This window comes from Triturus cristatus, chromosome 7 (genome assembly GCF_964204655.1).
Source record: "Triturus cristatus chromosome 7, aTriCri1.1, whole genome shotgun sequence".
NCBI classification, from domain to species: domain Eukaryota; kingdom Metazoa; phylum Chordata; class Amphibia; order Caudata; family Salamandridae; genus Triturus; species Triturus cristatus.
Genome location: NC_140590.1, coordinates 1,575,796,208 through 1,575,822,883, shown reverse-complemented (window position 1 = coordinate 1,575,822,883; position 26,676 = coordinate 1,575,796,208). Strand labels below are relative to the sequence as shown.

The following is a 26,676-nucleotide window of genomic DNA, read 5'->3' as shown; positions in this document are numbered from 1 at the left end:
AGGAGGAGGAAGAGGAAGAGGAGAAGGAATCCTTATGGAGAGGAAGCAAAGCCTCTCTTCTTTGGTGGCGGTGCAGGCGCAGGCATGTCTAGCGGTCTTTTTTTGATGCTGAGCATTAAATGACCAGTCTTCGGATCCTTCATTAGAGTCTTTTGGGTAGGATCTGGTCGAAACAGTTCATCTGGGGAAGACAGATCCTTCGGAGCCGAGGGCTTCGGTGCCGTAAGTTTTTTGGGCGTCGACTCAGTAGCGGTTCTAGGCTTGGAACAGTATAGTTTTGAAGTGTCTTTATCAGTTGGAACCGGTTGGTGTTTTTTCGGTTTCGAGGTCTTTGGCTTTAAAGTATCAGGGCCTTTTGGCGGGCGTTTTTTAGTCTGCTCCGAGGGTGTTGTCGGTGCAGAGAAACTGGTGCTAGCCTTCGACGCTTCGATGTGGGAGCAGCAGTCGGCGTGGATGAGGTCGATGACGCCTTTTTCTTCGGTGCCGGATGTTGCTTTTAGATACCGAGGGTAGACTGACTCGAGCCAGAGTCGCTTAAAGGCTAACTAGGCTTCCTTACCGGGCCCGAAGGTGGGGCATGGGAAGCAGTGTCTCAGCGTGCACCTGGGCCCGAAGGTGAAGGTGATACCGAAGCCTTTTTTGATGGTGTCGAGGGGGTGGGTGGTCTAATCGCTCGGAGCTCCAACAGGTTGTTGTGAAGTCCGACACGCTGTATTCAGCAGTGTCAGGCTAGCATAATAGAGCATCCTCCTCCTGAAGGTATCCAGCCCTTTGGATTCTCTGTCCAGTGGAGTGATAAGGAATGTGCTGGGGTCAGCAGACGCGTGCAGGCTGACGGCAAGTTTGAAGCGTTGGTATTTTGAAAAAGCATTGCTGCATAACTTGTTTTTAAAACTGAACAATTTCTTTTAAATTGCGCCACACTTTGCCCTCACTTACCTGTTTTCCTGAACCGCACTGCTCCCCAGTCCACCATGGGTTGTCCCAGTTGCGTGGAGGGAGTATCGGCAACTTTCCACACCCACTTCCGGGCAGGAGACCAGAGGGGGCTGAGCCTCACACTACTTAACACACATGCCACAAGCGCGCCGCAGGCGTGCCAAAGACAAGCCCGCCTGTGCCCTTCCACGTCCGGCCAGGGCCAGAACCCCTGTCCGTTCCCCCACCCACATCAGATCCTACAGTCCAAACACACTACATGACCGAAGAGGAACGACATCTGACTACTGCCGTCATCTGTGGAATGTAGCAGATAAACACACTGACTGCTCCCACTGTGGGTTGATTTTTCGGTTGGCCGTGAAGGCACAAAACCCCCTTATAAATCACGCCAGAATAAAGATGTTCCAGCTGTGAGAAAGTGCCATCTTTCTTGCATGGTATGCCCCCACTTTTTGCTGAATTGCTGAATGTACTTTGATTGCGTGTACCCTGGACTCCTGCCAATCAGGTGCCCAGGGCCTATGTTCCTTCCCTAAAACAAACAAAACCCAAAATTGGCAAACCCTGGCCACATGTCAGCCCCTGGTAAATGGTACCCTAGGTACCCAGGGCCTTGTGACCAGGGAAGACCTCTAAGGGCTGCAGCACTCATTGTGCCACCCTTAGAGGCCCTGTACCCTTACACACACACACACACTGCCTTTGCAGGCTGGGCGTCTGGGCGCAAGACAAAACAAAGTCGACATGGCACACATCTCTGTGTGCCATGCCCATCACCTACACCGCCATGGCATACATCAGCCATCCCTCTAGCTGGGTGCCTTATGCTAATGGTGTGGGCACAGGAGCAGGAGCCCTGTGCCCCTACAGTACCCAGGTCCATTCCTGAGCACTGCAAGTGCAGTGCTGCCATTTAAGAGTACATGGTGCTGAGAGCTCGTCAAACACTAACTCCACAGCACCATAATGGCAACACTGAAGACTGAGAAGTGTGGTATCAAACTTCTCAGCACATTAAACCCACACTGATACCAGTGTGGGATTTAATGTACCAAGCACCCCAGAGGGCATCTTAGAGAAGCCCCCTTAAACCTAACCTACAATCCCAGTCTGCTCTGAGGCTGCCTAGGCTGCCACACAGCAGACATGTTGCTGGACCCCTGGGTGGGAGATCCCCTGCTCTCCTGGGCCTGCCACAATGCACATCCTGGGCGAGGTGCTAAATCTCCTCCCCGAGGATGGGCAGGGGGAAGCTTCAAAGGCTTGCTGCCTCTGTGAGCTTACCCAGGCCACTGCAACCCCCCCACTCTGGCGGGAAGCTTGGCCGGAAACCCCAAAAAAGGACACAGGATGTGCCAGCCTGCCAACCCCACCCCTCAGGTGTGGGAGGCGAGGTGAAGCACATCCCCGGGCTCTCGCCATCTTGAAGATGGGAAGCCCTACCCTATCAGGACTAGGCTACTGCCCCCCTCCCACAGGAGAGAGGCAGGATAGGGGGTGTACCCACCCCAGGACAGGGACCCATTGGTCCCTGCCCTTCACCTACCTGTAACGCCCCTAAATCTAGTATTTAGGGGCACCCTGAACCTTCCTTCCCAGGATTCCAGATTCCGAAATACAAAGAAGAGCAAGAAGAAAGAAGACCTGCCCTGCAGCTGCTAAGAGGAAGACACCAACTGCTTTGGCCCCAGCCCTACCGGCCTGTCGACCCTCGAACCTGCTCCTGCTCCAACCCGGCATCTCTTGTGGCCAGCAACCTCACAAGCCCCGGAGGACCTGGCTACCTTTTGGCTCTAAGCCCCTGGGACTCCCATGAGTAGAGGCTCTGCTCAAAACTTACCTCTAATCCCTGGCAGCAGCCCGGAACCGCGAACCCAGCACACTCTGCACCAGCCAAGCCTGGCCAGTGCCGGCGTGAACAAAGACCACGAGGACGACCCCACGGCGACTGTGACCCTGAGTCCGGCACCCAAGGACCTCCCTCGACACTCCTGAAGACGCCTGCAGCCTCAGAACAAGGTGCCCCCCCTACCGTGATCAACAGAGGGTAAGATTTCCCAACACCAAAAGGCACCCCTGCACGCAGCGCCCCGCAGCCCCCTGTGCCCAATCCCGGGGTACCTACCTATCCTCCAACTACCCAACTTACCTCTCGAAGTGGTGGTGGTACCTGAAGAATCCTCGTCCCAGAGCTTGCAGTCTTTCTAAACCGGAGATTTCCCATTGAAATCAATTGAGCGCCCGAAGGCTCAAATGCACCCTTCACCCAGCCGCCCGAGTGGCCCTTGCAGTGCAACCTCTACACCTACCTACTTCCCCACTTGCCCTGAGTAAGTGACCAGGAGCCCAGCTCCCACAGCCACGTGGCTTGCTAGTCAGCAGCCACCAACCAAGGCCCCCCCTTATCCCTCATTGGATAACATTGGGCCTAACTCTCTCTGCACCCGGCCGCCCTAGAGTCGCTGAGGGTGAACCAACTCTACCTACCTGACCCTGGAAGACCCCTGAGTCTATGCCCAGAACCTCAACTCTGCCAGTCGAGTACTTACCTTTAAACCGATAACTCCATTTTCTTCATAGGGTAACATTGACTGGCTTTTTCCTGAAATTTCTAAGTGTGGACTTTTCAAATTTTTAAATATTCACCAAAAATCAGCCGAGTAATGAAAATGAAAATACTCACCTGCTCTTAGGTGAGCTCCCAGTGCTGGATCTTGGTGCCCAGCACGGACTCTGAAAAATACTTACAACTGTACTTACCAGTAACCCAATTTTCTCCCATAGGAAATCATTGACTGTTTTTCTGTGAAATTTCTTCTAAGTGTCAATTTCTGCAATCTTTAAATATTCTTTAAAAATCGGATAATCTCTGAAAACGTAATTACTTACCTGTTTTGGATAAAGATCCCCGTACTGAGTCTAGGTACCCAGTACTGGATTACAAAAGTAACGAGAACATACTGTACCTGCAACTTGAATTTTCTTCCATAGGGAATCATTGACTGTTTTCTTTGAAATATTTTCTAAGTGTCAACTTTTAAAATAGCTAAATATTGTTTAAAAATCACAGTAATTAAGTCGACTTTCATCACTTGATTCTAAGTACTGACCCAGGACTGAATCTAGGATCCAGTCCTAGAATTCCAAAAGTAATCTGTTGCAAATAACTTGAAAATTCGATTGAGCTCAATGCATTGTTGTGTTTAAAAAATAGTGTTGCCTATTGCAACCACTTGTAACTGTTTACAAAAGTCAATTGCATATTGCAAAAGTATTTATATAAAGCATCTCATTCTGAGAAAGTATATTTTAATGCCAAGTGTTGGTTCTAAAATAAAACAAGCATATATTTTTTATATATAAACCATCGGCCTAGAGTTCAGTTATTGAGTGTGTGAGACCATTTGCTGAGTGTGTACAACAAATGCTTTACACTGTCCTCTGATACTGCCTTACTGCTCGACCAAGCTACCACTTTAGAGAGTAAGGTTATATCTAACTTCTAGCCCCTGTCAAACCCTTGGGGACTGTGGACTCTGTACACCCTGTACCTATTAAGGAACAGTATATACAGAGCCACTTTCTCACACCAGCTAAATTGCAGGTCGTTCCCTAAGCATGCCACCGAAATTGCCCTACTATTGGAGGAACAAACCTGATGCCCTCTTCCTGACAGAAACGTGGCTTAAAGATAAGTCCGAGCCGATGCTCGCCCCAAATCTCCCTTACAGCTACCTCATACAATGAGAGGACCGTAGGAAATTCAGAGGGGGGGGGGGGGGGGGGGGCTTAGCGATTGTTTTTAAAGACCACTTTAACTGCCGCATCTTTCCAGATCAGGTTTTTGACTGACAGCCTCCTTTTCTCCATAGACTTTGCCCCCACAACCACCTTTTCTGGGCTACTAATCTATCGTCCATCCGGACCCTTTGGGTCAATTTCTTAATACTCTTCCTACAACCATCGCCAATTTAGCCTGCTCGCCTTCCAACTTCACAGAATTGGGGGATCTTAATATTCACCTTGACAATACTTCTAATCACACCACTAATGAACTAAATTTGAGCCTCGCCACACTTCAGCTGAAGCAGTTAGTATCTAATCCCACCCACATTACAGGCCATCTACTTGACCCCATTTTTAGCAACTGCCCTGATCTTACTTCAAGGGTGCCATTTCCGCTCCTCTGGTCTGACCACTTTTTGATTCCCCTGACTTGGGAAACCACAAACCACACCCGTCCCTCCAATTCAACCTCATGCCGGGAAAGCAATTGGTCCAAGCATCCTACAGAACTCTGGATATCAGCCCTTGAAACACCCAAACTCAACAGGGACCCCAATCCCATCTTGGCCAACGAGAAATGTAACTGCTGGATCCAGAGATCTTCAGACGTCGTGCTCCCCATAAAACACACCCATAATAAATGCAGAGCAAAGTCGTTTCCCTGGTACTCCCCTAAATTGCGGGAGCTCAAACAACACTGTAAAAGGTTAGAGAGGAAATGGAGACAGACCTTTGCAGTCCCTAGCAGATCCGAATATAGGGAGGCAATAAGAACATACACATTTGAAATTATACTTGCTCAAGCTGCCTTTTATGAGGAAAAAATTAAAGCAGCCTCTAACTCTCCAAAGGAAATATATCAGATTGCTAAAACCCTCTCAAAACTGCCCCAGAAGAAGCCTACCTCTGACGATGCTCTATCCCGGTGCAACAATCTAGCGGAGTTCTTCCTCCAGAAAGTGCAAAATATATAATCTCCACCTTCACCCCTATCCAGTCCAAATCCACTAATTGTTCAGGACGTGGAACTCAAGTCACACTGTAACTACTCCCTCCCCCAATCCCCGCCATCCCTGGAACCCGTTATCCCTAGACTTCATCATGCATTGGGTAAAGTCTGGTTCCCCCTTAGACCAAGCGCCCCCCGCACCCTGTTACCAATCATTGCAAATATTTTACCTACTGTACTCGACCTGCTGAATGCCTCAATTTCCGTGGGAGTGGTTCCCCCGGCATGGAAATTTGCCATGGTGAAGGCCCTCTTAAAAAAAATAATAATCTTCATCAGAAGAACCTTCAGTTCTGGTAGACTTTCTAGAAACCAACAACCTGCTCTGTCCTTCACAGACTGGTTTCCGTCCCCAACACGGGACTGAAACTGCCCTCCTCGCTGTAACGGAGGAGGCAAGGAGGATCTTGGACCATGGAGGTTCTGCGGCTGTCATTCTTCTCGTCCTCAGCATTTGACACTGTAAACCACAACACGTTGATCATGAGGCTAAGGGATCTGGGTGTATCAGGCAATGCTATCGCCTGGCTACAATCCTTTCTTGGCACACGGTCCTTCCAGGTCTTTGAAGGCGATGTAGTCTCCCAACAGATGCCCCTTAGTTGTGGTGTGCCTCAGGGTTCTTCCCTGAGCCCTACACTATTCAATATTTATATGAGTCCCTTGGCAGAGATTGTCCTTCCATTTGGCTTAAAAATCATCACTTACGCTGATGACACTCAGCTTGTGGTGGCATTAAACAACCTCGAAAAATCATCAAGCATTGTTGAAAGCTGTCTCAAGGAGGTGGCCAAATAGATGGCACTCTCTTGCCTAAAACTCAACGGTGACAAAACCGAGATCATGCTTCTCGAAATCTCACCCTCTTTCAGCTCGGAGCCATTTTGGCCGAAATGTCTTGGCCCCGCCCCAGTACCAAAAGACCAGATCAAAAGCCTTGTCATATGTCTGGACCGCTCCCTCAACTGTAACTATCAGGCGGCGAAACTCTTGGCCGCCAGCTTCGGACTGCGGAAGATGCTGCGAAAGATACATCCCCTTCTCCCATTTCAAGCTAAAGAAATCATGGTACAAGGCCTTATCCTCTCCCGTCTGGATTACGGGAATGCCCTGTATCTAGGGGCCCCGCAGCCCACTTTACACAAGCTTCAAATAATCCAAAGCTGTGTAACCCGCATGCTCCTTCAGACCCCTCACAGTCCTCAGCTCCTGCGCTAAGGAGCCTTCACTGGCTACCGGTCATGGAAAGAATTCAATTTAAAGCCCTGTGCATTTCCCATAAGGCTTTTTGGAGGACAGGCTCTTCAATCAGCCAGCCCTTGATAACACCCTACCAACCTAACAGGCATCTCCGATCAACTTCCTCTTCCCTTGCCCTACTGCCCAGAATAAAGAGAGCTAGATGCAGTGGGCGCTCCTTTTCCAAAAACTCTACCAAGCCCTGGAATGCTCTCCTCCTCCACATGCAGACGGAGCCCAATCTTCTACCCTTCCACAAACTTTTAAAGACCTTACTTTTTAACAAACACCTCTAACCGCTGATCCCTTTCCTCTGTCTGCGTCTGTTCACAACGCTGGGATGCCTCAGGGTAGCTATCACGCTATATAAAAGTTTTTTTCATTTCTGGGGTTAATCTTGGAGGTGGAGGCCTGGATTAGGAAACTGGGGTTCCCGGGGATGTACTCTTGTTCATTTTTCGTGACGTACCCGAGGATTGTGCGTACATTATTTGGTTGACAGCGTTGTTACTTAGTACACCAAAATACGGACCCGTGATTGGGAAATTGAGGAAAAAGCCATATTGCACTGGGATAGTGCGTAAACCGAATAGGTGAGTTGTGTTTACGGTTCCGTGATAGGGCAATGTAGTGCCTAAAGTGGCAGAGTACAGCTAGTAAGGTAATGTGTTCTTTCTGGAGAATATTGTGTTATGAGAGACTATCTGCAGAACTATGGTTATGTGCAGCCTGCATTGATATGGAGGTAATGGCTATACAGTTTCTTTATCAGACACTTGCAGGTGGGTTCTTGGTGTTAAAATTCCGGTTACACCTCATGATGTTGAGCAAGTAGGAAAGATCATGAGTGAATCCTATTTTGAATTGTTTCAAGTTTGCTATTATACACTCACAGCATTCTAATGTAAATTCTGTAAAGTCTATTTTTGTATGCAGCAATTGCGCAGTTATAATTTTAAATTATTCTGTATTATTGTAACATGATTTTATATGGGGCAAAATGCTCCCATAGTGATTGGGTTCTGATATTCACATTATGTTCACTACGTGTGCATGAAAACAGAATGTCACTTTGAAGTCACAAGGTGATGGTACAAACGTTAAGTGTTGTTTAGGTTAGGAGATCAGAATATGACTATGTTTTTTGTATTTTTAGCCCTGATGAAGTCTTGATTGGCTAATGCACAGCGGAATAAAACACTCAAGGAGCAATACTGAACACAATGACTGAAGATGGAGTTTTAACATAATTGCCTTTGCCAGAACGCTGTATAGACTCCAGGGGCAGGGCCATGGAGGCGGGCAATGGTCCTATGCACAGGAGCCTCAATGCAGGACTTGAACCAGGCCCAAAGTAGGACATCCGTAAGAGCTTTATTAAGTGGGAGTAAGGGTTCTGTAGGGACAACTCTCAGTTGGAGTACCTCCATCAAGACGTTTGTCTAGACTGCCACTGAGGGCAGTGCAAGGTCCAGAACTTCAGCCGCCCTTCACACCACCATTGCAATAGAAACCCTCCACTGTAGTCAAGGAACGAGGAGCGATCAGGCCAGTGTCTGGGGAGGTGTCCAGTCCACTGGCAGACCAGTTGTCCTTGGTCTCTTCTCACGGATATCCATAAGGGTCCACAGACCCCTCCCATTCGTCCTCCAATCCAGGCTATTATTTGAATAAGGCACTGACTCAGTCAGGAGAAGCCTGCCCCAATTCCCCCCCCCCCCCCCCCCCGCAGTCGGCACTGGATGACCCACCGTCCAGCTCCATGTCGGAGAGGGGACATCAATGGGGCAGCCATGGGACGTTGGCAGCGTCGGCACTGGAGCAGGTGCCAAGGAAGGTTGAGGTGGCCTGACCAGCGCCGCTCCGGATCCAAAGGTCCAACTGGGACTGGGCAAACTCACTAGTGGAAAGTCAGCAGCACGTGGTCCATTGCGCTCCAGCGCAAACAAGTCGCCCAAATATAAGGTGCATGGCCTCAATTTCAGTAACTGGGCTGGGTTGCTCCAGCTCCTGGAAACATTTGGACGTATGGAGACGGTCCAGGTGCAGGCTCCAGCCCAAAGCTACGCCTTGACTGCCAATGCTATCTCGTCAGATAACTTTGAACGTGGCAAAGTCGAAGATCTCTACCTCTTGTGCTGGTGGGACTTACCCGATTATTCCAACGACCTCGACTGTGATGACAACACTTAGACAGGCTCTGCAACCGATCCCAGGGACCTCCCTCTCGACCAAGATCATGAGCGACGCAGCTTCACACATCAAGTGGAGAGGAGGTTGAGGAACTGCTACTTCAAGGCCTTGGGGTGCATGGCACGACAATCAAAGCAGGTCTTGGTGTCGTCGTTCTGCTCAAAGCACCAGAGGGACACCAAATATGGGTCCATCACCAACATCTGTCAGTGACAAGTGCCATAGGGCTTGAAACCAGCCTTCCCATATGACAGCCTTGATGCACCAATGAGACAGTCTTAGTGCAGATCCTTAGAGGAGCTTTTTTGACAGACTTTCTGGATTGGAAAGAGAAGAAATGTCAGAGCGCTGGGCTGGCGCCTATATTGATACCGCGCACATCACATTCGGTGCAGACAACGCCATGCGGAGCCGAACGTCACCACCTACCAGCGCATAGGTGTACTGCTTATGAAAATATTTCGGATCCAGTCTGACGCCTGGGGATTATTCTAAGGTAAGGACTCTGCCGTTAGAAGTCTAACATAAGGAATATGCAATTTACCTGTATGCATCTGTTCTTGGCATGTAGAGCTGCAGATCTACACACTGTGCATAGATCGCCATCTGGTGTTGAGCCTGGATGTTTGCACTTGTTTTTGTCTTGGAAAATCTTTGGAAGTCACGAGGTATGTGGATCATAGTGGGCATGGGCTTCGGCTCCATCCTCAGATTGTTTTTCGCCAGCAGGGAAATGATGGAGCTTAGTCAGAAAAAGGAAAGATGCCCATGTGTGGTATATCTAAGATAATACTGGAACAGATAAAGGTAGCCGCGGAGGCGTGTGGGCGTGTGTGGATCTGCAGTTCTACATGCCAACAGATGCATACTGCTAAGTAGCATATTCCGTTCGAGGCATATGAGCTGCAGATTACACGCTGTGTATAGATTCTAAAGCAGTATCCACTCCTAGCGGCGACCACCAGTATCTGTTGCAGTAGTTTGAAATAGTGTTTTGAGTACAGCCTGGCCCACACTAGCCTGTTTAGTTTGCACAACAACACAATAGTGTTTTGTGAATGTGTGCGGTGTAGATCATGTAGCTGCTCTGCAGATATCATCTGAAAGGAATGTTTCCTATAAATGTCATTGAAGCCCCTATCTTTCATGTAGATCGGGCTTCAGGAGGAACAGATAATGTACGTTTTACTTTATGGTAACAAATCTGTATGCATTTGACTAGCCACCTAGCTATCCCAGATTTTGATATGGTGGTGGTGAGAAAGACACGAATAGTTGTTTGGTCTTACGAAAGGGTTTTGTTCTTTATGTAGTATAGTAGTGCTCTTTTGACATCTAAGGTGTGAAGAGCTCTTTCTGTGACTGTGGCTGCGAGAAGAATACAGGCAGCTCTACAGATTCATTGAGGTGGAAAGGTGAAGACTTTTAGGGAGGAATTTAGGATTAGTTCGGAGAACAACCTTATTAAGATGCATCTGGAGAAAGGGTTCTTGAATGGTTAGTGCTTGTAGTTCACTAACTCTTTGTAGAGAAGTAATGGCTACGAGGAAAGCAGTTTTCCATGTTAAGAATTGTAGCTCACATTTATGTAAAGGTTCAAATGGAGGCCCCATTAGTCTTGTGACAACAATGTTTAAATTCCACACAGGGGAAGGTGGTACTCTGGGGGGAATTATTCTCATGAGTCCCTCCATAAAGGTCTTTATGGCAGGTACTCTGAAAAGTGAGAGATGCTGTCTATTTTGTAGATATGCTGCTATGGCAGCATGATGCAATCTGATTGAGGTATAGGCTAGGTTGCATCTTTGGAGGTGTAGTAAGTAGCCTATGGTCTGTTGGATAGACACATCTAGGGGATTAGTGTTGTTGTTATGGCAGTATACTACGAATCTCTTCCACTTGGCTGCATAGCATGCTCTAGTGGTAGGCCGTCTAGCTTCTTTGATGACGTTCATACAGTCAGGAGGAAGGTTAAGGTAACCAAATTCTAGGATTTCAGGAGCCAGATCGCTAGGTTGAGCTGAGCTGGGTCTGGGTGTTGGATCTCTCCATGGTTCTAGGTTAAGAGGCGTGGAGAGAGGTGTAGTTTTTGGTGCGGAACAACTGAGTTCCAGCACTGTGGTGTACCATGGCTGTCTGGCACAAGTTGGAGCAACTAGGATGATCGTTAATAAGTGTTGCTGTAGTTTGCGCACCACTAGCTGAATGAGTGGGAGAGGCGGAAAAGCGTACGCAAATCTGCCTGACCACTTCCTCCATATCGCATTGCCTTTGGACAATGGGTGAGGATACCTGGCAGCGAAGTTTGGGCATTTGGCGTTTTCCTGGGTGGCGAAGGTCAATCTGTGGTTGCCCCCAAATCTGAAAAAACGGTTGAACTACTTGTGGATGAAGTTCCCACTCGTGGATTTGTTCTGTTTGACGGCTCAAGAGATCGGCTATTGTGTTTTGGACTCCTGGGACATGTTGGGCTAGGAGAAAAAAGTTCTGAGGTATAGCCCACCTCCATATGCTCTGTGCAAGGAGAGAGCTGCAGAGAGTGTGTCCCGCCTTTTATTTGGATATAATACATGGCTGTCATGTTGTCGGTGCGGACTAAGACACCCTTGCCTGATATTTGTTTTTGAAATGCTTTTAAGGCTAAGAATATGGCTAGTAACTCCAAGTGGTTGATGTGGAGTAACTTTTGTTGAGGTGTCCACCTGCCCTGCATTGTGTGATGTAGTAGGTGAGCTCCCCAGCCGGAGAGCGATGCGTCCGCTGTCATGACTATTTGAGGAACTGGCTCGAGGAACGGTCGCCCTTTGGAAAGATTCTTGGTGTTTCACCACTGCAGACAGCGATGGGTATGACCGTCCACCAAAACCAGATCTGTTAGCTGACCTTGAGCCTGGTTCCATTGGCGTGCTAAGCACTCTTGGAGAGGGCACATCTGGAGTCTTGCATGAGGCACTATGAATATGCAAGAGGCCATCATCCCTAGGAGTTGCATGAACAATCGAGCTGGAAGAGAGTGTTGTGATTGGAATCTGGTGAGAAGAGCTTGGATGCTCGCTATCCTGGCGGGACTGAGATAGGCGAGCGCTCTTGAGGTGTCTATTGTGGCACCGAGGTACTGTTGCGTGTGGGACGGTTGCAGCTGGGACTTGGCGTGGTTTATTGTGAACCCCAGGTTGTGAACTTGTTGAATAGTGGCGTGAGTGTGTTGTACACACTGATTGTACGATTTGGCTTTATAAGCCAGTCGTCTAGATATGGGAAGACATGTATGTGTTGTCTTCTTAGATGTGCTGCCACTACTGCTAGGCACTTGGTGAACACTCTTGGTGCTGTGGTGACTCCGAATGGGAGTACCTTGAATTGATAGTGCTGACCGTCCACTACGAATGAGATATTTTCTGTGAGCGCTGTGAATGGGAATGTGAAAATAGGCGTCCTTGAGGTCTAGAGCAGCAAGGAAGTCGCCCTGGGAAAGCAGAGGGAGGTCTTGCAGAAGTGTGACCACGTGGAAGTGGTCTGAATGTATGTAAAGGTTTAGGGGTCCGAGGTCTAAAATACGCCTTAGAGATCCGTCCTTTTTTGGTATGAGAAAATAGAGGGAGGAGACTCCCTTGTTTTGTTGGTGCAGGGGAACTGGTTCTATTGCACTTTTTGTAGGAGGGAGATTACCTCCTGATTTAACAATAACAGATGTTTTTGTGACATGGGACGGTGTTTGGGTGGTATGTTTGGGGGGGGGGTAGATGTTAGTTCGAGACAGTAGCCTGATTGAATGATTTTGTGGACCCACCTGTCTGAAGTGATGTTTATCCAGGCAGGGAGAAGTTGGTGGAGTCTTCCCCCGACTGGAGTGGAATAGTCAGCGAGAAGTGGAGGGAAGTCATGGGGTAGGTGTGGAGGCAGAGCGGGAGGAGTTGTTTTTGCCTCTGCCCTTGCTGTTATTCCCCCTGTAACCACCCCTTTGGTAACCTCTAATAAAGGTGTATTGTGCGGGAGCTTTGTAAGAGGGGGAGGGGCTATCAGAGGAGTAGCCTCGATGGGTGCTTCTAAAGGATGAGCGACGAAAGGACCCTCTGGGAGCTTGCGATTGCAAGGCTCCCATAGATTTGGTGGGTCTGTATCCTTCTTCATTTTTTCGAGGGATAAGTCTAAATTGGGTCCAAATAGGGTGTTGCTCATCAAAAGGCTAATTGAGAATAGAACTCTGTACTTCTGGTTTAAAACCTGATATACGTAACCAGGCATGCCTGCGCAAAAGGACACTGGTGTTGATTGCCCTTGAGGTGGTATCTGCTGCATCTAGGGCACAGCGAATGGAGGGGTTAGTGATGGTCTTACCCTCTTGGATTAGTTCATTCGCCCCGTTTGTTGTCAGGGAGGTGCTGCATTATGGACTCAAGTTCGTCATAATGTGCCCTGTCATACCTGGCTAGGAGCACTTGGGTGTTAGCAAAGTGCCAAATATTTGCTGCCTGTGACGCTGTGCGTTTGCCAGAGGCGTCTAGGAGTTTTGATTCCTTGTCTGGTGGTGGTGCGTCACCTGACTTTTGGGAATTTGCCCTTTTCCTGGCATTAGAGACTACTAGGGAGTCTAGCGGTGCGGGGCCCTTAATGTATACTGGTCAGTAGGGGCAGCTTTATATTTCTTTTCTGTTCTTGGGTTGATGACCCGAGCTCTAACGGGGTCTTTAAAGATAATGACCCCCTTTAAGCATGGGCAGTGTTGAGGTGGACCTTTGTGTGGTGTCAAAGGTCTCCATAAGAAAATCCTCCTCTACTGGGTCTGTATGCAGTGCCACCCTGTGGTATTGTGCAGCTCTTTGAAGCAGCTGGTTGAATTAGATATGGTCCTCGGGGAGGGGAGGAGGAGAGGAAGGTCTGGAGGGATATATATCATCTATTGGGGAGGGGGAGGAGAGGAAGGTCTGGAGGGATAAATATCTATTGGGGAGGAGGGAGGAGGGGGGAGGCGAGGGAGGTCTGGAGGGATAAATAATATCTATTGGGGGGGGGGGGGGTGGTCTTAGGATCCTTCATTAGAGTCTTTTGGGTAAGATCTGGTCAAAACAGTTCATCTGTGGGAGACAGATCCTTCTGCGCCTACGTTTTTTGGGCGTCGACTGAGTAGCGGTTCTAGGCTTGGAACCGTGTAGTTCTGAAGTGTCTTTATCAGTTGGAACCGGTTGCTGTTTTTTCAGCTCCGAGGTCTTCGGCTTGGAAGTATCAGGGCGTTTTGGCAGGCGTTTTTTTAGTCGGCTCTGAGGGTGTTGTCGGTGCCAAGGAACTGGTGGTAGCCTTCGACGCCGAGTGCTTTAATGTGGGAGCAGCAGTCGGTGTGGATGAGGTCGATGAAACCTTTTTCTTCTGTGCCGGATGTTGCTTTTCGGTACCGAGGGTAGGCTGACTTGAGCCAGAGTCGCTTAAAGGCTTACTAGGCTTCTTCACTGGGCCCGAAGGCGGGGCATGGGAAGCAGTGCCTCGGCGTGAACCTGGGCCCGAAGGTGGAGCCTTTTTAGGTCTTGCCTGACCCAACGCATGCGCTGGTCTTGCGAGACTTATTGAGAGGGCTCCAAGAAGTGCTACCAGGCCAGCCTAGAGCTACAGTGCATGTGCGCGGGCACACGCGCCGCGCTTTACCGCGATTACTTTCACTTTCGCGGCCGCACTTGTTTGATCGCGATTACTTTCGCGGCCGCATGGCCGCTTTGAATAGCAAATAGGTCTCGCTTTTGGGACCTTATACGTATTTAGTTATGCAACAGTTGCATAGCTAAACACTTATAAGGTCCCAAAGGCGAGACCTATTGGCTATGCCAATGCTTGTTTGATGTTGTCGAGGGGGTGGGTGGGTCAGGGGTCGACGTCTGTACTCACGGCCCTTTGAGCTGGAGTGATGTCTTCGACGTCTGAATCATCTGCTTCGGAGACGCTGATGATGGCTTCCTCGACCCTGCTCCGGAACATCGACGCCCTCTTGAAAGATTTAGTTGGGGATCGAAGATGACAAGCGCGCCATTGTTCTTCGAGCTAGTCGGTCTTGGATGGTCTTTTTTGAGCGGAAGGAGGCACAAGCTGCACAGTCTCTGGCCTCGTGCTCCGGTGAGAGGCAGAGGTTGCACACCTTATGTAGGTCGGTGTGGGGAAACTTTGACCCACATCAAGGACACTTTTTAAACGGCGTCCTTTCCATGAGCCGGGTAGGCCAAAAGGCCTTTGTCGACAACAGGAATCGAAGACTTCGAAGTTGAAGGGTCGCGTGTGGCTGGAAACCCAATCGAAAACAATACCGTCGAGATGGGAAGGATTGAGCATTGACGGTTCCGAACTGGAACACGAGAACACATCCGAGCCCGATGGCGGGAAAAAACAATCTGAGGATGGAGCCCATGCGCACTATGATCCAAAGGAGGAGTCACATACCTCGTGACTTCCAAAGATTTTCCAAGAGAAAAACAAGTGCAAACATCCGGGCCCAACACCAGATGGCGATCTATGCACAGTGTGTAATCTGCAGCTCATATGCCTCGAACATAAAGTTTTGAATTGAGAAGTCTTCCTTTTGCTCAAGTTTGTTTTGGAACTTTTATAGTCCGTTTGCAGTTCAGCTGCAAATTTTAAGTTTTTGCTTTTGTTAAAATGATATGAGAAGTTGATAATTTACTTAGTAAGCAAAACCAAGTAATTATCTTAATGATTCCCTCTCATTCCTAAGCTTTTGTTTAGATAAACATTGGTACCTCAACTACATAGGATGCTTTTTTTTCTTTTAAGAATTGTATATACCATTGAAGGCATGACCATGCCCAAGTGAATGGGTAGGATGTGCTGTTTTGAGAGCTCCAATGATGCTAGACTCGAATACTCCTACTGTTAAGATCAACTTTGTTATAATAATTCACTTCACTTTGTGTTAACATTTTACGCCGCCTTTAGAACAGCAAAGCTGTGATATTTTCTTTAGTAAATAGCATATCCAGAGTGACATGTTTGAACTTGTGTAGTTGAGATGTCCGCAATGATGATGCATGTTCAGCCCTTTTCTATTCTTTGCCTACTGTTTCAGTGTTTAAATGTCTGCCTCCTTTGATTCAGGAAGTAGAGGGGCCTAAACTTGCAACTGTGTTTTAACAATAAGAGGTCAAGGGGCATTTACAAAGACCAATAGTTTGTGGAGTAAAAGTCTGATGCTTTAGTATCTTAAGACCCATTTGCTCTTGGCCTGTACCCTCATCCATCACGTCATCTCCTATTATGACCTTCATATTGCCCACGCAATAGCAACTATGATGTTTGCCTTTATCAAGACTTATCATTTAGGGAACAGCAATCACCTTTGGATCAAAAGGTGAATCCTCATTGGCTCAACAGAATTCATGCTTTATGTTACCCAATAGGTTCTTGAGAAAGCATGGTATTGGCTATCAAATGTTTTTGTATTCGAAGTCCGACTAACTTCGGTATGAAGTTTCTGCAAATTAGGCACTCAAAAGGACATGGGTCCTTGGGCACGCAGGAGGAAGCGGCTAAGTTGCCATCATGGCTTTTAGCTCCAAGAGAAAGGTTAACTCTTGACCCAAATCCTTTGAACAGAAATACAGCCTAGATCTTGGAACCAACAAATACTCCAGAGAACTGAAATGGCTAATTTGGCATTCATCTATAATCCCACAGTGAGAAAGATGGTAACCAGGAGTATAACTTGGGTGCTCTCACCTGGATAGACTCCAAGCACCCATAAAGAAGCATCTCATTTCTTGTTCCTTGCCCTATACTTTGAGTTTTGGAGTGACTTTTAAGTGATGGACGGTAAACTAAATTTCAAACAAATTGCTGGTTTATATATGGGCTAATAACTTTAGTGGTGGCAAGCAGATGCAAATTAGAAATTGTGAAAGCAGATGTGAAATTAAAACCAACTGCTCCTACATTACCCATTTCAAATTCTCTCGTCTGCAGCCGATATCCCAACCATGGTCCATTTACAAGTAAACGTGTGTACTGAGGCATATACTTTACACTCAATCTCAGAAAGCAAGAAACTGTTTTTTTCTGTCTGGTAAGTGTAGGCAGTCATCACCAAAGTGCATTTGGAAACTGTGGTTAATTCTCTGATAATTATAGCATATGGCATTATCAGTGTTCTTATTTCTTCAAACTGAAGGTGTAAATACATTTTTATAGTTAAATATTTTAACTAAGCAAATTCATTGACATGAAAAGAATACATTAAACAATGATGAAACAATGGGGAAAGGATGGAAACAAAACATGCAAGACTTCTGAATAAAAAGAAAAAGTCCTTTTATCGAATCCTTATTGCAACTTATCTTACTTGGTCAGGACCCATGGGCATTCCAGACATGGTCATGTTATTCATGTTCATTTGTCCCATATGTCCTGTAGCACCATTCATGTGCATCATGTTGTACGTTGCAGGGTTCCCTTGATGGCTGTACTGCTGCTGTGGAAAAGAGCTGTAATACAGAAATGAAAGAAATAACCCATAATGGTGTAATGTTCTCCTTATGAACAATGACCTAAAAAAACAAAAACGAATGTTACGCAACTGCTCAATCTAACAAAATGTACGAGTTACTTACCTTCGCTAACAATGTATCTGGTAGAGACATTGTTTAGCCGCAGATTCCTTAACTTAGAATATCCCCAGGAATCAGACTGGATCCGTAAAATCCTTTGCAGCAGCACCTCTGTGCGCCAGGGGACGGTGCCACACAACCCCGCCCTATTGTCGTCCACGTACGTGACGTCAGCAAGGTCATACAAGTCCCTCCCGGGGCGCTAAAGTCCGTTTTCTTTGGAGAAACTTTTCTGCGGCACATTGCGGAGCCACCAGAAAAAACTGTGAAAGTATGGGAACAGTGTGCAAGGGACGAAAAATTCCCAAAATAAATTAGGCGGATGGTGCAAAACACCATAATAAAAGACAGTATTAGACACTGTCTAAATACAAGTGAAAAAGCAAAAGCGGAACTACGCTGAGAGAAAGAACCCCGCGTAGTGACATGTAGACTTCCCAAAGTGCGAGCAACAAGGGAAGAATATCTCAACAGCCCAAACAGACTGTGGAACTGTGCCGTCCAACAACGACGGAGCATAGAAAGAACATTAATGTACTGTAAGAAGGCATCTTCCTCACAGAAAGAACAGCAATGTACTTGAAGAAGGTATCTTCCCTTATAACAATGGAAGTGTAAAACAGAGCTGAAGAGATCGTCAAACAAGACTATATAGGAGACAAGAGCCTCGAGTTAATGGAGAAGGCGGGCGGGAGAGAAGACAGCAGGAGAAGAGGAAGAAGTATCTCCTGACGACAGCGAATGAAAAGGCACCAACTACAGGAAAAAGCCCTTTGAGGGAGTCAGCTGCATTTGGTAATTCCGAAAGGAGCGCAACTATGTGAGCACCCTTGAAAGAAACCCAATGGCAACTGAAAGTAGGCAAGAGGAGAAGTCCACTTGGCAAGGTTCTCGCAGAACGGGGAGGATGGGTGGGCGTTAAGGAATTTGCGGCTAGACAACGTCTCGAGAAGAGAGAGAGGGAGGAGAGAGAGAGGGAGGCGAGAGAAGAGAGGAGAGGAGAGGAGAGGAGAGGAGAGAGAGAGAGAGAGAGAGAGGAGAGAGGGGAGAGAGGGGAGAGAGAGAGGAGAGAGAGAGAGGGGAGAGAGGGGAGAGAGGGGAGAGAGGGGAGAGAGGGGAGAGAGGGGAGAGAGGGGAGAGAGGGGAGAGAGGGGAGAGAGGGGAGAGAGGAGAGAGAGGAGAGAGGGAGGGGGGAGGGGGGAGAGGGAGGGGGGAGGGGGGAGGGGAGAGGGGGGAGGGGGGAGGGGGGAGGGGGGAGGGGGGAGGGGAGAGGGGGGAGGGGGGAGGGGGGAGGGGGGAGGGGGGAGAGGGGAGAGGGGAGAGGAAAGGTTGGGAAAAACATGGAGATGCAACCAGAGCATACCAGGCTAGCCCACGGAGGGAAGGCCTGCAAAGCTCCAGCCAGGAACCAAGGGCAAGAGGTAGACTCCACGTCCACCATGACAAGCTCCGCTTCCAAAGAAGGGGATGGCGCCGGAGCCGGGGAGGCAAGCCTCCGGCGCCAACTCAGCCTCAACCACAACTTGCTCCGACTCCGAAGTAAGAAACTGAGTCGGAGCAGGGGAGGCAAGTTTTCGGCGCCAGAATGGCGATGACCTCGGCTCCAGGTAGACGGCCACCTGTCCGGAAGCCCGAGATGTGCTCTAAGCAAGGCTTTGAGCACCAGCATCCACCTTCGGCGCCACAGGGTGCCCCACGGGACTATGCGGCGCGGCAGGGGTGCTATGGGTCGTAGAGGAGGACCCAGCCGGGCCGTACCCCGACTACACCACATCTCCTTCGTCACTGAGGGGCAAGGGCTTATTTGGCGCCGGGGGAGAACCCACCAGCGAGTCTGTCGGGGACCCCGTAAGTAGTGGAGGCCCCGAGGACACCCCAGGGACAGGAGCAGACCCAAGGGAGGCCTGCAGAGCTGCGACATAGGCCTCCATTTGGGTCCAAGTCGCCCCCGCGGGCAGATAGAGGATGGGTGACTCCCAGGGGTGCACGTCCGGAGGGCTCCAGGAACTAGTGCCCCAAACAACAGAGGGAAGTGAGGTCAAGGACCTCGGCGACATGAGCCGCGACTTACCCATAAGGGGTGAATGACTTCTTCGGGTCCCAGAGGGCGACCAAGGCCACAACTGGAAACCAGAGGGGCCTGCCGGCGATGAGGAGGCCAGAGAACGAGACAACTCCGACTGGGACAGACTAGCCGAAAGGAGCTTCATCCGGCACTACCGCCGGGACTTCAGCTTGAGGTGTTGGCAGGTGTCACAATCCGTCGATGTCGTGGTGTTTGCTTAAACACCACATACAGATAAGATGTGGGTCCGTCGCGGACATTTGGCGCGAACAGGAGGTACACGTTTTAAAGCCCGGAGGCATCAAGCCTGGAGGTACTCTGTTTTTAAAAAAACTGTACATTTCACTGCACTCTGTCTCCTGTGTGGTGTCACTATTTACTTGTCTTTTAAAACGAAGCACAACTCAGCGCTCGCTCTCACCTTAGCGCTCAGCTGATTTCAAAGGCTGTTCGCGCCTTCTCAGTTCCTTGCCTGCAGCCGCCATCACCAGCGGCGTGGGCGCTGACTCCGCCCCCTTGGAGGCCACGCCCCCTTTCTCTCCCTACAAATGTGCATGCATAGGACGCGCAGCGGACGAGCGCAGCGGGAGCGCCGTTTGCGCGCCGAAGGCGCGCCTAAGGCAAGCCCGTCTGCGCCCGTCCGTGCCAAGACCGCGCAAGGCGCAGGAACCCCTGCCCAAACACCTCCTAGTATCAGGTATGCACCCAACGACCTTCTCCGACTCCGAGACAGCTCCGGCTGCTCATGCAAGTTTGACATATCAAAAGTAGTCGGCCCTACCAGCTGCATCAAATGCCGCTGGTCACTCACTCTCGACCACGACCAGCCAACCCCCCCCAATCACCAACGCCCCTTCTTCACAGGTGGCCTGATAAATGCCCGGTCGATGTGTAAACATAGTCAAGACATTCACGATCTCATCATTGACTTATGACCTCGACTGCCTCATAATCACTGAAACCTGGCTCACTGAAGACAGCAACCCCGACATAGCTGTAGCCCTCCCACAGGGTTACTCCTTCCACAGACAGGACAGACAGAAAGGTAGAGGAGGAGGTGTTGCAATTATACTGAAGAACACCTTTAACTGTCACACCTTCTGCCTCGACCCTCTCATTGACGCAGAGGGATTAGGCTTTTCCATCAAACTCAGCCAATCCCTTTCCCTCTCCGGTGGCCTGATCTACCGCCCACCCGGCAACGCTGCTAAATTTCTCGACTCCCTGAATGACGCTCTAGGACACTTCTTACTCCGTTACCCACACTTTACCCTGCTAGGAGACTTTAATCTACACCTTGAGACCTTCGCCGACTCTCAAACCAGCAACTTTTTTCAGACACTTGAAATCTTTAACCTACAACAAAGTGTCACGTTGCCTACTCACTCTCTTGGCCACACCTTGGACGGTGTTTGCTCCAATTTCCCTTCCATCACTACCCTGCCCCCCCTACCCCAGATATGGACGGATCATTACCTGATCCCCTTCCACATCCCTAGCTGCCACCCTTCTACCAGCAATAAACGCATTCCTCACCTTGCTCACTCAACAAACTGGAAAACTGTCCAGAAAAATCTCCCTCTCAATCCCTTTTCCCTAACCAACGCCCCCTTCCTATCCGGTAACATCAACAGAGATGCAGACCGCCTTCACAATTGGCTCTCACAAGAAATCGCTAAACGATGCCCACCCAATCTTCAGGATAGAATATTGAAGAAAACCAAAATCAAAGCTCCCTGGTACACTCCTGAATTAGCCTCCGCTCATCTACTCTGCAGGAAAGCGGAACGTAAATGGCGTAGATCCTACGATAATGATGACCGAAACACCTATATTCTCCAGAGGAAAAGCTATCTCTCTACCATCAAATCGGCCAAGAGAACATACTACGTAAATGCCATTAAAGAAGCCAGCCAAAAGCAAAAAACCTTATTTTCAATTGTGAAGACTTTCACCCACCCCCAAAGCTCTCCGACCCGAAATCCCCCCATCCCAAGAGCTATGTGACAAAATTTCTGATTACTTTGACGATAAAATCACCTCCATTCAAAAAAACTTCCCCCCTCCCCCTTCAACTCACAAATCCCTCGACCCCGACCAACCCTGCCTGACTGTTAACAGTCTCAAAAACTTCACTCCGGTGACTCTGGCCCAGACCAGAGAAGTGATCCTCTCCTGCAAATCTGGATGCCCCTCTGACCCCTGCCCCCCTAAGATTCTTCATCTCATCACTGATGAGATCAACCCTATCGTCAATGACATCATCAACCTGTCCCTCAGTTCTGGTTCTGTTCCCCTCTCATGGAAAAAAGGCGTGGTCAAGCCACTGATGAAAAAAGCCAACAAATCCTCAACGGACTTGACCAACCTCCGCCCTATCACCCTCCTCCCAGCCCTGGGCAAAATAACTGAACAGCTAGTCCATAAAGAACTTAAAACCTTTCTGGAATCCCACAACATACTCCATTCCCAGCAATCCGGGTTCCGGTCTAAACATTCTACCGAAACTGCCCTAATCGAACTGACCGACACCATTAAAACATTGCAAGACCAAAGGAAGAAGGCCATTCTGATCCTTCTTGACCTTACGGCAGCTTTCGATACCATATCCCACTCCATCTTGATCAATAGACTTAAGGACATCGGCATCACCAACTCAGCCCTATCATGGATTAGATCTTTTCTCAGCGATAGGTCCCAAACTGTCACCTTGGGTTCCTTTCAATCCAATGAGAAAAAGGTGTCCTCCGGAGTCCCAAGGGTCCATCTTAAGCCCCCTCCTCTTTAACATCTATCTTATCCCTCTGCTCACCCTGATTGAATCATTCGGCATAACTGTCACTTCATATGCCGATGATACTCAGTTGATCATCCTCCTTGACGACAATTCCAACAAGGCAGAGCTCAATCTGAAACACTGCCTAACCGCAGTATTCCAATGGATGGACACTAACCACCTTCGGTGCAACTCAAACAAAACTGAGATCCTCCCCATTGGAAAGAATGCCTCTTTCTGTCCTGCCCTGTGGTGGCCTGATAACTCTGTTGCTCCCCCTCAGACCGTCACCTCTGCCCGGAATCTCGGAGTCCTTTTTGACTCCGACCTTTCTTTCGATCACCATGTCACGTCCGTAGCAGGAAAATGCTTCGGCATAATCAAATCCCTGAGAAAATTCTTTGATTTTCTCCCCCTCGATTCTAGAAAGACAGTAACTGTAGCCCTCATACTCTCACGTGTAGACTACTGCAACAGCCTTCTGGCAGGGACCAAGAAGTCTACTCTCTCTAAACTTCAAAGCGTGCTACACACTGCTGCCCGCCTCGTCCTAAAACTTCCACGCAAATCCTCAATCTCCTCAGCCCTGAAGGCCTTACATTGGCTCCCTTTGCACAAGAGAATACTCTTTAAGATTCTCATTGTTGCCTTCCGAGCATTTAACAAAACAGGTCCCTCTTATCTTACCAAGCGTTTTCCACATTACAATCCGAGCCGTTCCCTCCGATCTTCTCATGAAAACTTCATGATCTCCACCAAGTTCAACCTGAAATCCAAAGGCGGAAAAACCCTTAGCACCCTGGCTATTAGAGCCTGGAACAGCATGCCGAGACACCTCAGACTTCAGACACTTGAGAAACCCTTTAGGAAATTTCTCAAAACTTGGATTTTTAATCTCTCCGACGACTGGACCAAAGCATCCATCTAGTCTTCCCCCTTTCTCTCTGTGACCTGTTTTCAAGGATTTTCAGCGCCATGATGCTCCTTCCGGAGCGAACGCCGCGCTCTATAAATACTCCTCCAAATACTCCAAATCACACACTGTTTGACGCGACGCGTCAAAATGGGCCTGGAAACAGGCCAGAGGAACCGTTTACTCTGGATCCACGTTGCGCGCGGAAAAGAAGGAAACTGACGTCAGCGCGCCGGGAGGGTCTTATATGACCTCGTTGACGTCACGTACGTGGACGACGTCAGGGCGGGGATGTGTGGCACCGTCCCCCGGCACACAGAGGTGCTGCTGCTAAGAATTTTCCGGATCTAGTCTGACGCCTGGGGATATTCTAAGTTAAGGAATCTGCGGCTAGATGTCTCTATCGGATGTACTGATTAACGTTCATAAGGCCTTCCATAATGTGATTCATGCATAAACAAGAAAAGGTGAAATGTAGTTCATAAATTTCTAAACATTAAAAAATGACTACAGATTATTTAATCCACATTTTAGTGAATTTCAGATATAATTTCCAACTCGGAAATCTATGTACTCGTACCCAAGGCACTATGCACCTTCTAAAACCAATAATACAATACCACAAAGTAGTTTCACTAGTCCAGTAAACTAAAAACTAAAAACAGGTAGGTGTGGGGGAAACGGAGGTATATGGAATCAGAGTCATAGTTGGGTAGGCAACTATCCAATTATGTGAGATTATTATAACAATTTGGTACACATGGGAAATTTAGCTGCAGTCCTTTGTGTAGGTGTGGGTAGGGAACAAAATGATTTACCCATTAGAATAGAGGAATCATATCAAACCTATTACAGATTCTGGCTCGAGCAGGGGTGGTGTGTTCTCTGCTAAGACTCACAGCAGTCTTAGGAGGTTTGTAGTTTTGCAAAGGTCCAGGGTCAACATTAAGAGCAGGGTCACTGGAATTATGTGGCAGCAGAGACCCAAATTACACAGCAGGACTGAGTAACTTAGGCGGCAATAACATGCTAATAATGCAGCACATTTTGTGATAGTATTACTTCATTATTTTGAAATTTTTACACTTGTCAACACTGTCTGGCCACTGGTTCCACCTCTTTAGTACCAGTTTAAAACTCACAATATTGTAACAAGCAATAGGAAGGTGACCAGTCATCCTATGCTAAGAGCCTTCCACTTTGTGGCAACACGAGTCACTGATTTTTTTAGTAACTTTTAAATACTTTGAACTAGAAACAATTTTTTGGGGGTAGAATCTGCAGATTCTGCAGCAGACAAAGCATTATGTGGAAATGCGGCAAATCTACAATCATGCAAAAAACTTTGCGGCCACAAAATCGCCTAATTCTAGTAGCGGATAGATGGTGCAGAATGAGGTGCAGTTCCATTAGATAATTCCCTTTAAATACATCACTTCCTCTGTTGTGGGAAAGAAATTCATCACATCAAATGTGTTGATGAACAGTTATTGTGCATATTGAGTATGAACAGAGGATTTTAACAGCAGTCTATTACCAACGCCATGGAGAGACCTTCGATCCAACGTCTAAAGGAGGCTCTCTAAAACAAGCCAATGGCTGAAGAGGGCTGAGCAAATTACCCTTTCTCTTTGCCGAAAGCTGGAGATGCTAGTTGAAAGCTGATGACCCGGCCCTTTATACAGGGTTATACCCAAACATTCTGCCTTCCCCCTCCCATTTTTCTGAATTTCTTTTTTTTGTCATTAGGACTCTGGGCACTTTACCCCTGCTAACAAGAGCTAAGGTGCATGTGCTCTTTCCTCTAAACATGGTATGATTGGTTTACAAGACTCCTCTCCTATTTACTTGTCGAGAGGCTTAGGGTGAAGCTTGTTTTCAGAGAACAAAATTCCTTTTAGCTGGATATTGCACAAAAAGACCTAGCAGCAAGGAGAGAATCTTGTGGTTCTCCCTTCTTAAGAATGACAAAACCACTGGAATGCAAACAATAGACCTACTGCCATAGAAAGAAGACAAATGAGTAATGAAGTGCACTGGAGGCGTGTGACAGGAACATGAGATAGTGATACATGTGGCAATGCTGTTGGGCTCAGGAACCCTCCTACAGAGAGGGGGGGTGTGTGAGAGAGAGAGAGACAGTGAAAACAGGTGGGGCGAAATCACACGCTTTTGGCTGCCACACCTCACTGAACGGCAGTCACTTGACATAATGGAGCAATGGAGTCAGATACAATTACAGAATAGTAAGCAAATACATGCATCATAAAACAGTCTTCCAAAGAGGCCTTCCTGTCCTTTTGGAAATCAATCTTAGTGGATGTGCACTCAGATACAGCACATGTAATATGAATGTCTTCTAAGCTGATCTACAATGAGAATAATACAGGCAACAAAGGCAGCAGCTGAAGGGGGCTGATCAATCACGCTTTATGTATGCGGTCCTCTGGATGAAAACATGTGAATGACACTTCCATCAAGCAATTGATGAGGGAAGGGGAGTTAAAATACTATAAGTATTTTTTAAAATTATGAATTCTTTTCAAAAGATGCTCTCTTGCAAAACAGAAAAACAAATCAATCCGAGCAAGGAGAATCAGTGTGAAATTCACTAGAAGGAATAATCCATGGTGAAATTTCGGGGCTCAATTCACCTAAACAGAAATGGTTTTAATACAACTCACATGGTTTATGTTTAACAAGTTACACATTAATGGAGGGACAGGTACAAAACAATAGCATATAAGTATTTGAAAAGAGTGAACATCAAATTGAATTAAAAGTATTTACCCAGCTCTTGTTAAATTTCCCGAAGGCCAGCCCTTCATGTCAGGGGACTGATACATTGCAGCAGACTGCGGATGCTGCATCATGGGATTCTGAGAAGGCCCAATTCTTGAGGTCATAATTTGATTAGGAGGGCTTGATACTCTACCAAAACTGGGATCTGGTTGTTGAGTCATTCCTTAAGAAGAACAAAACAGATATAAGTATATTTGACTGCAATGTTTTAGGTCTTTAACAAAAACTATGCCATGGCCGAGTACAGCTGCCTTCGAACTTCAGCAAACATCTGAAATTTAGTAAGCAATGCATCAAACCAGAATAATAGGATTTTATCTAAGGTATTGCTCACACAATGCAAATTAGTTGTTT

At 47.9% G+C, this 26,676-nt stretch overlaps 1 protein-coding gene across 4 annotated transcripts in view; it reads right to left on the bottom strand.

Moving 5' to 3' along the window:
- Nucleotides 1–26,676, bottom strand: part of NCOA3 (nuclear receptor coactivator 3) — a 449,566-nt gene that overhangs the window by 15,573 nt on the left and 407,317 nt on the right. For all 4 annotated transcript variants that reach the window (XM_085619414.1, XM_085619419.1, XM_085619415.1 and 1 more), the window contains 2 exons: nt 26,311–26,485; nt 17,502–17,643 (listed from right to left, as the gene is read on the bottom strand). In XM_085619414.1, coding sequence (XP_085475540.1) covers nt 17,502–17,643; nt 26,311–26,485 — 317 coding nt within the window. The remainder of the gene's footprint in view (nt 1–17,501; nt 17,644–26,310; nt 26,486–26,676) is intronic.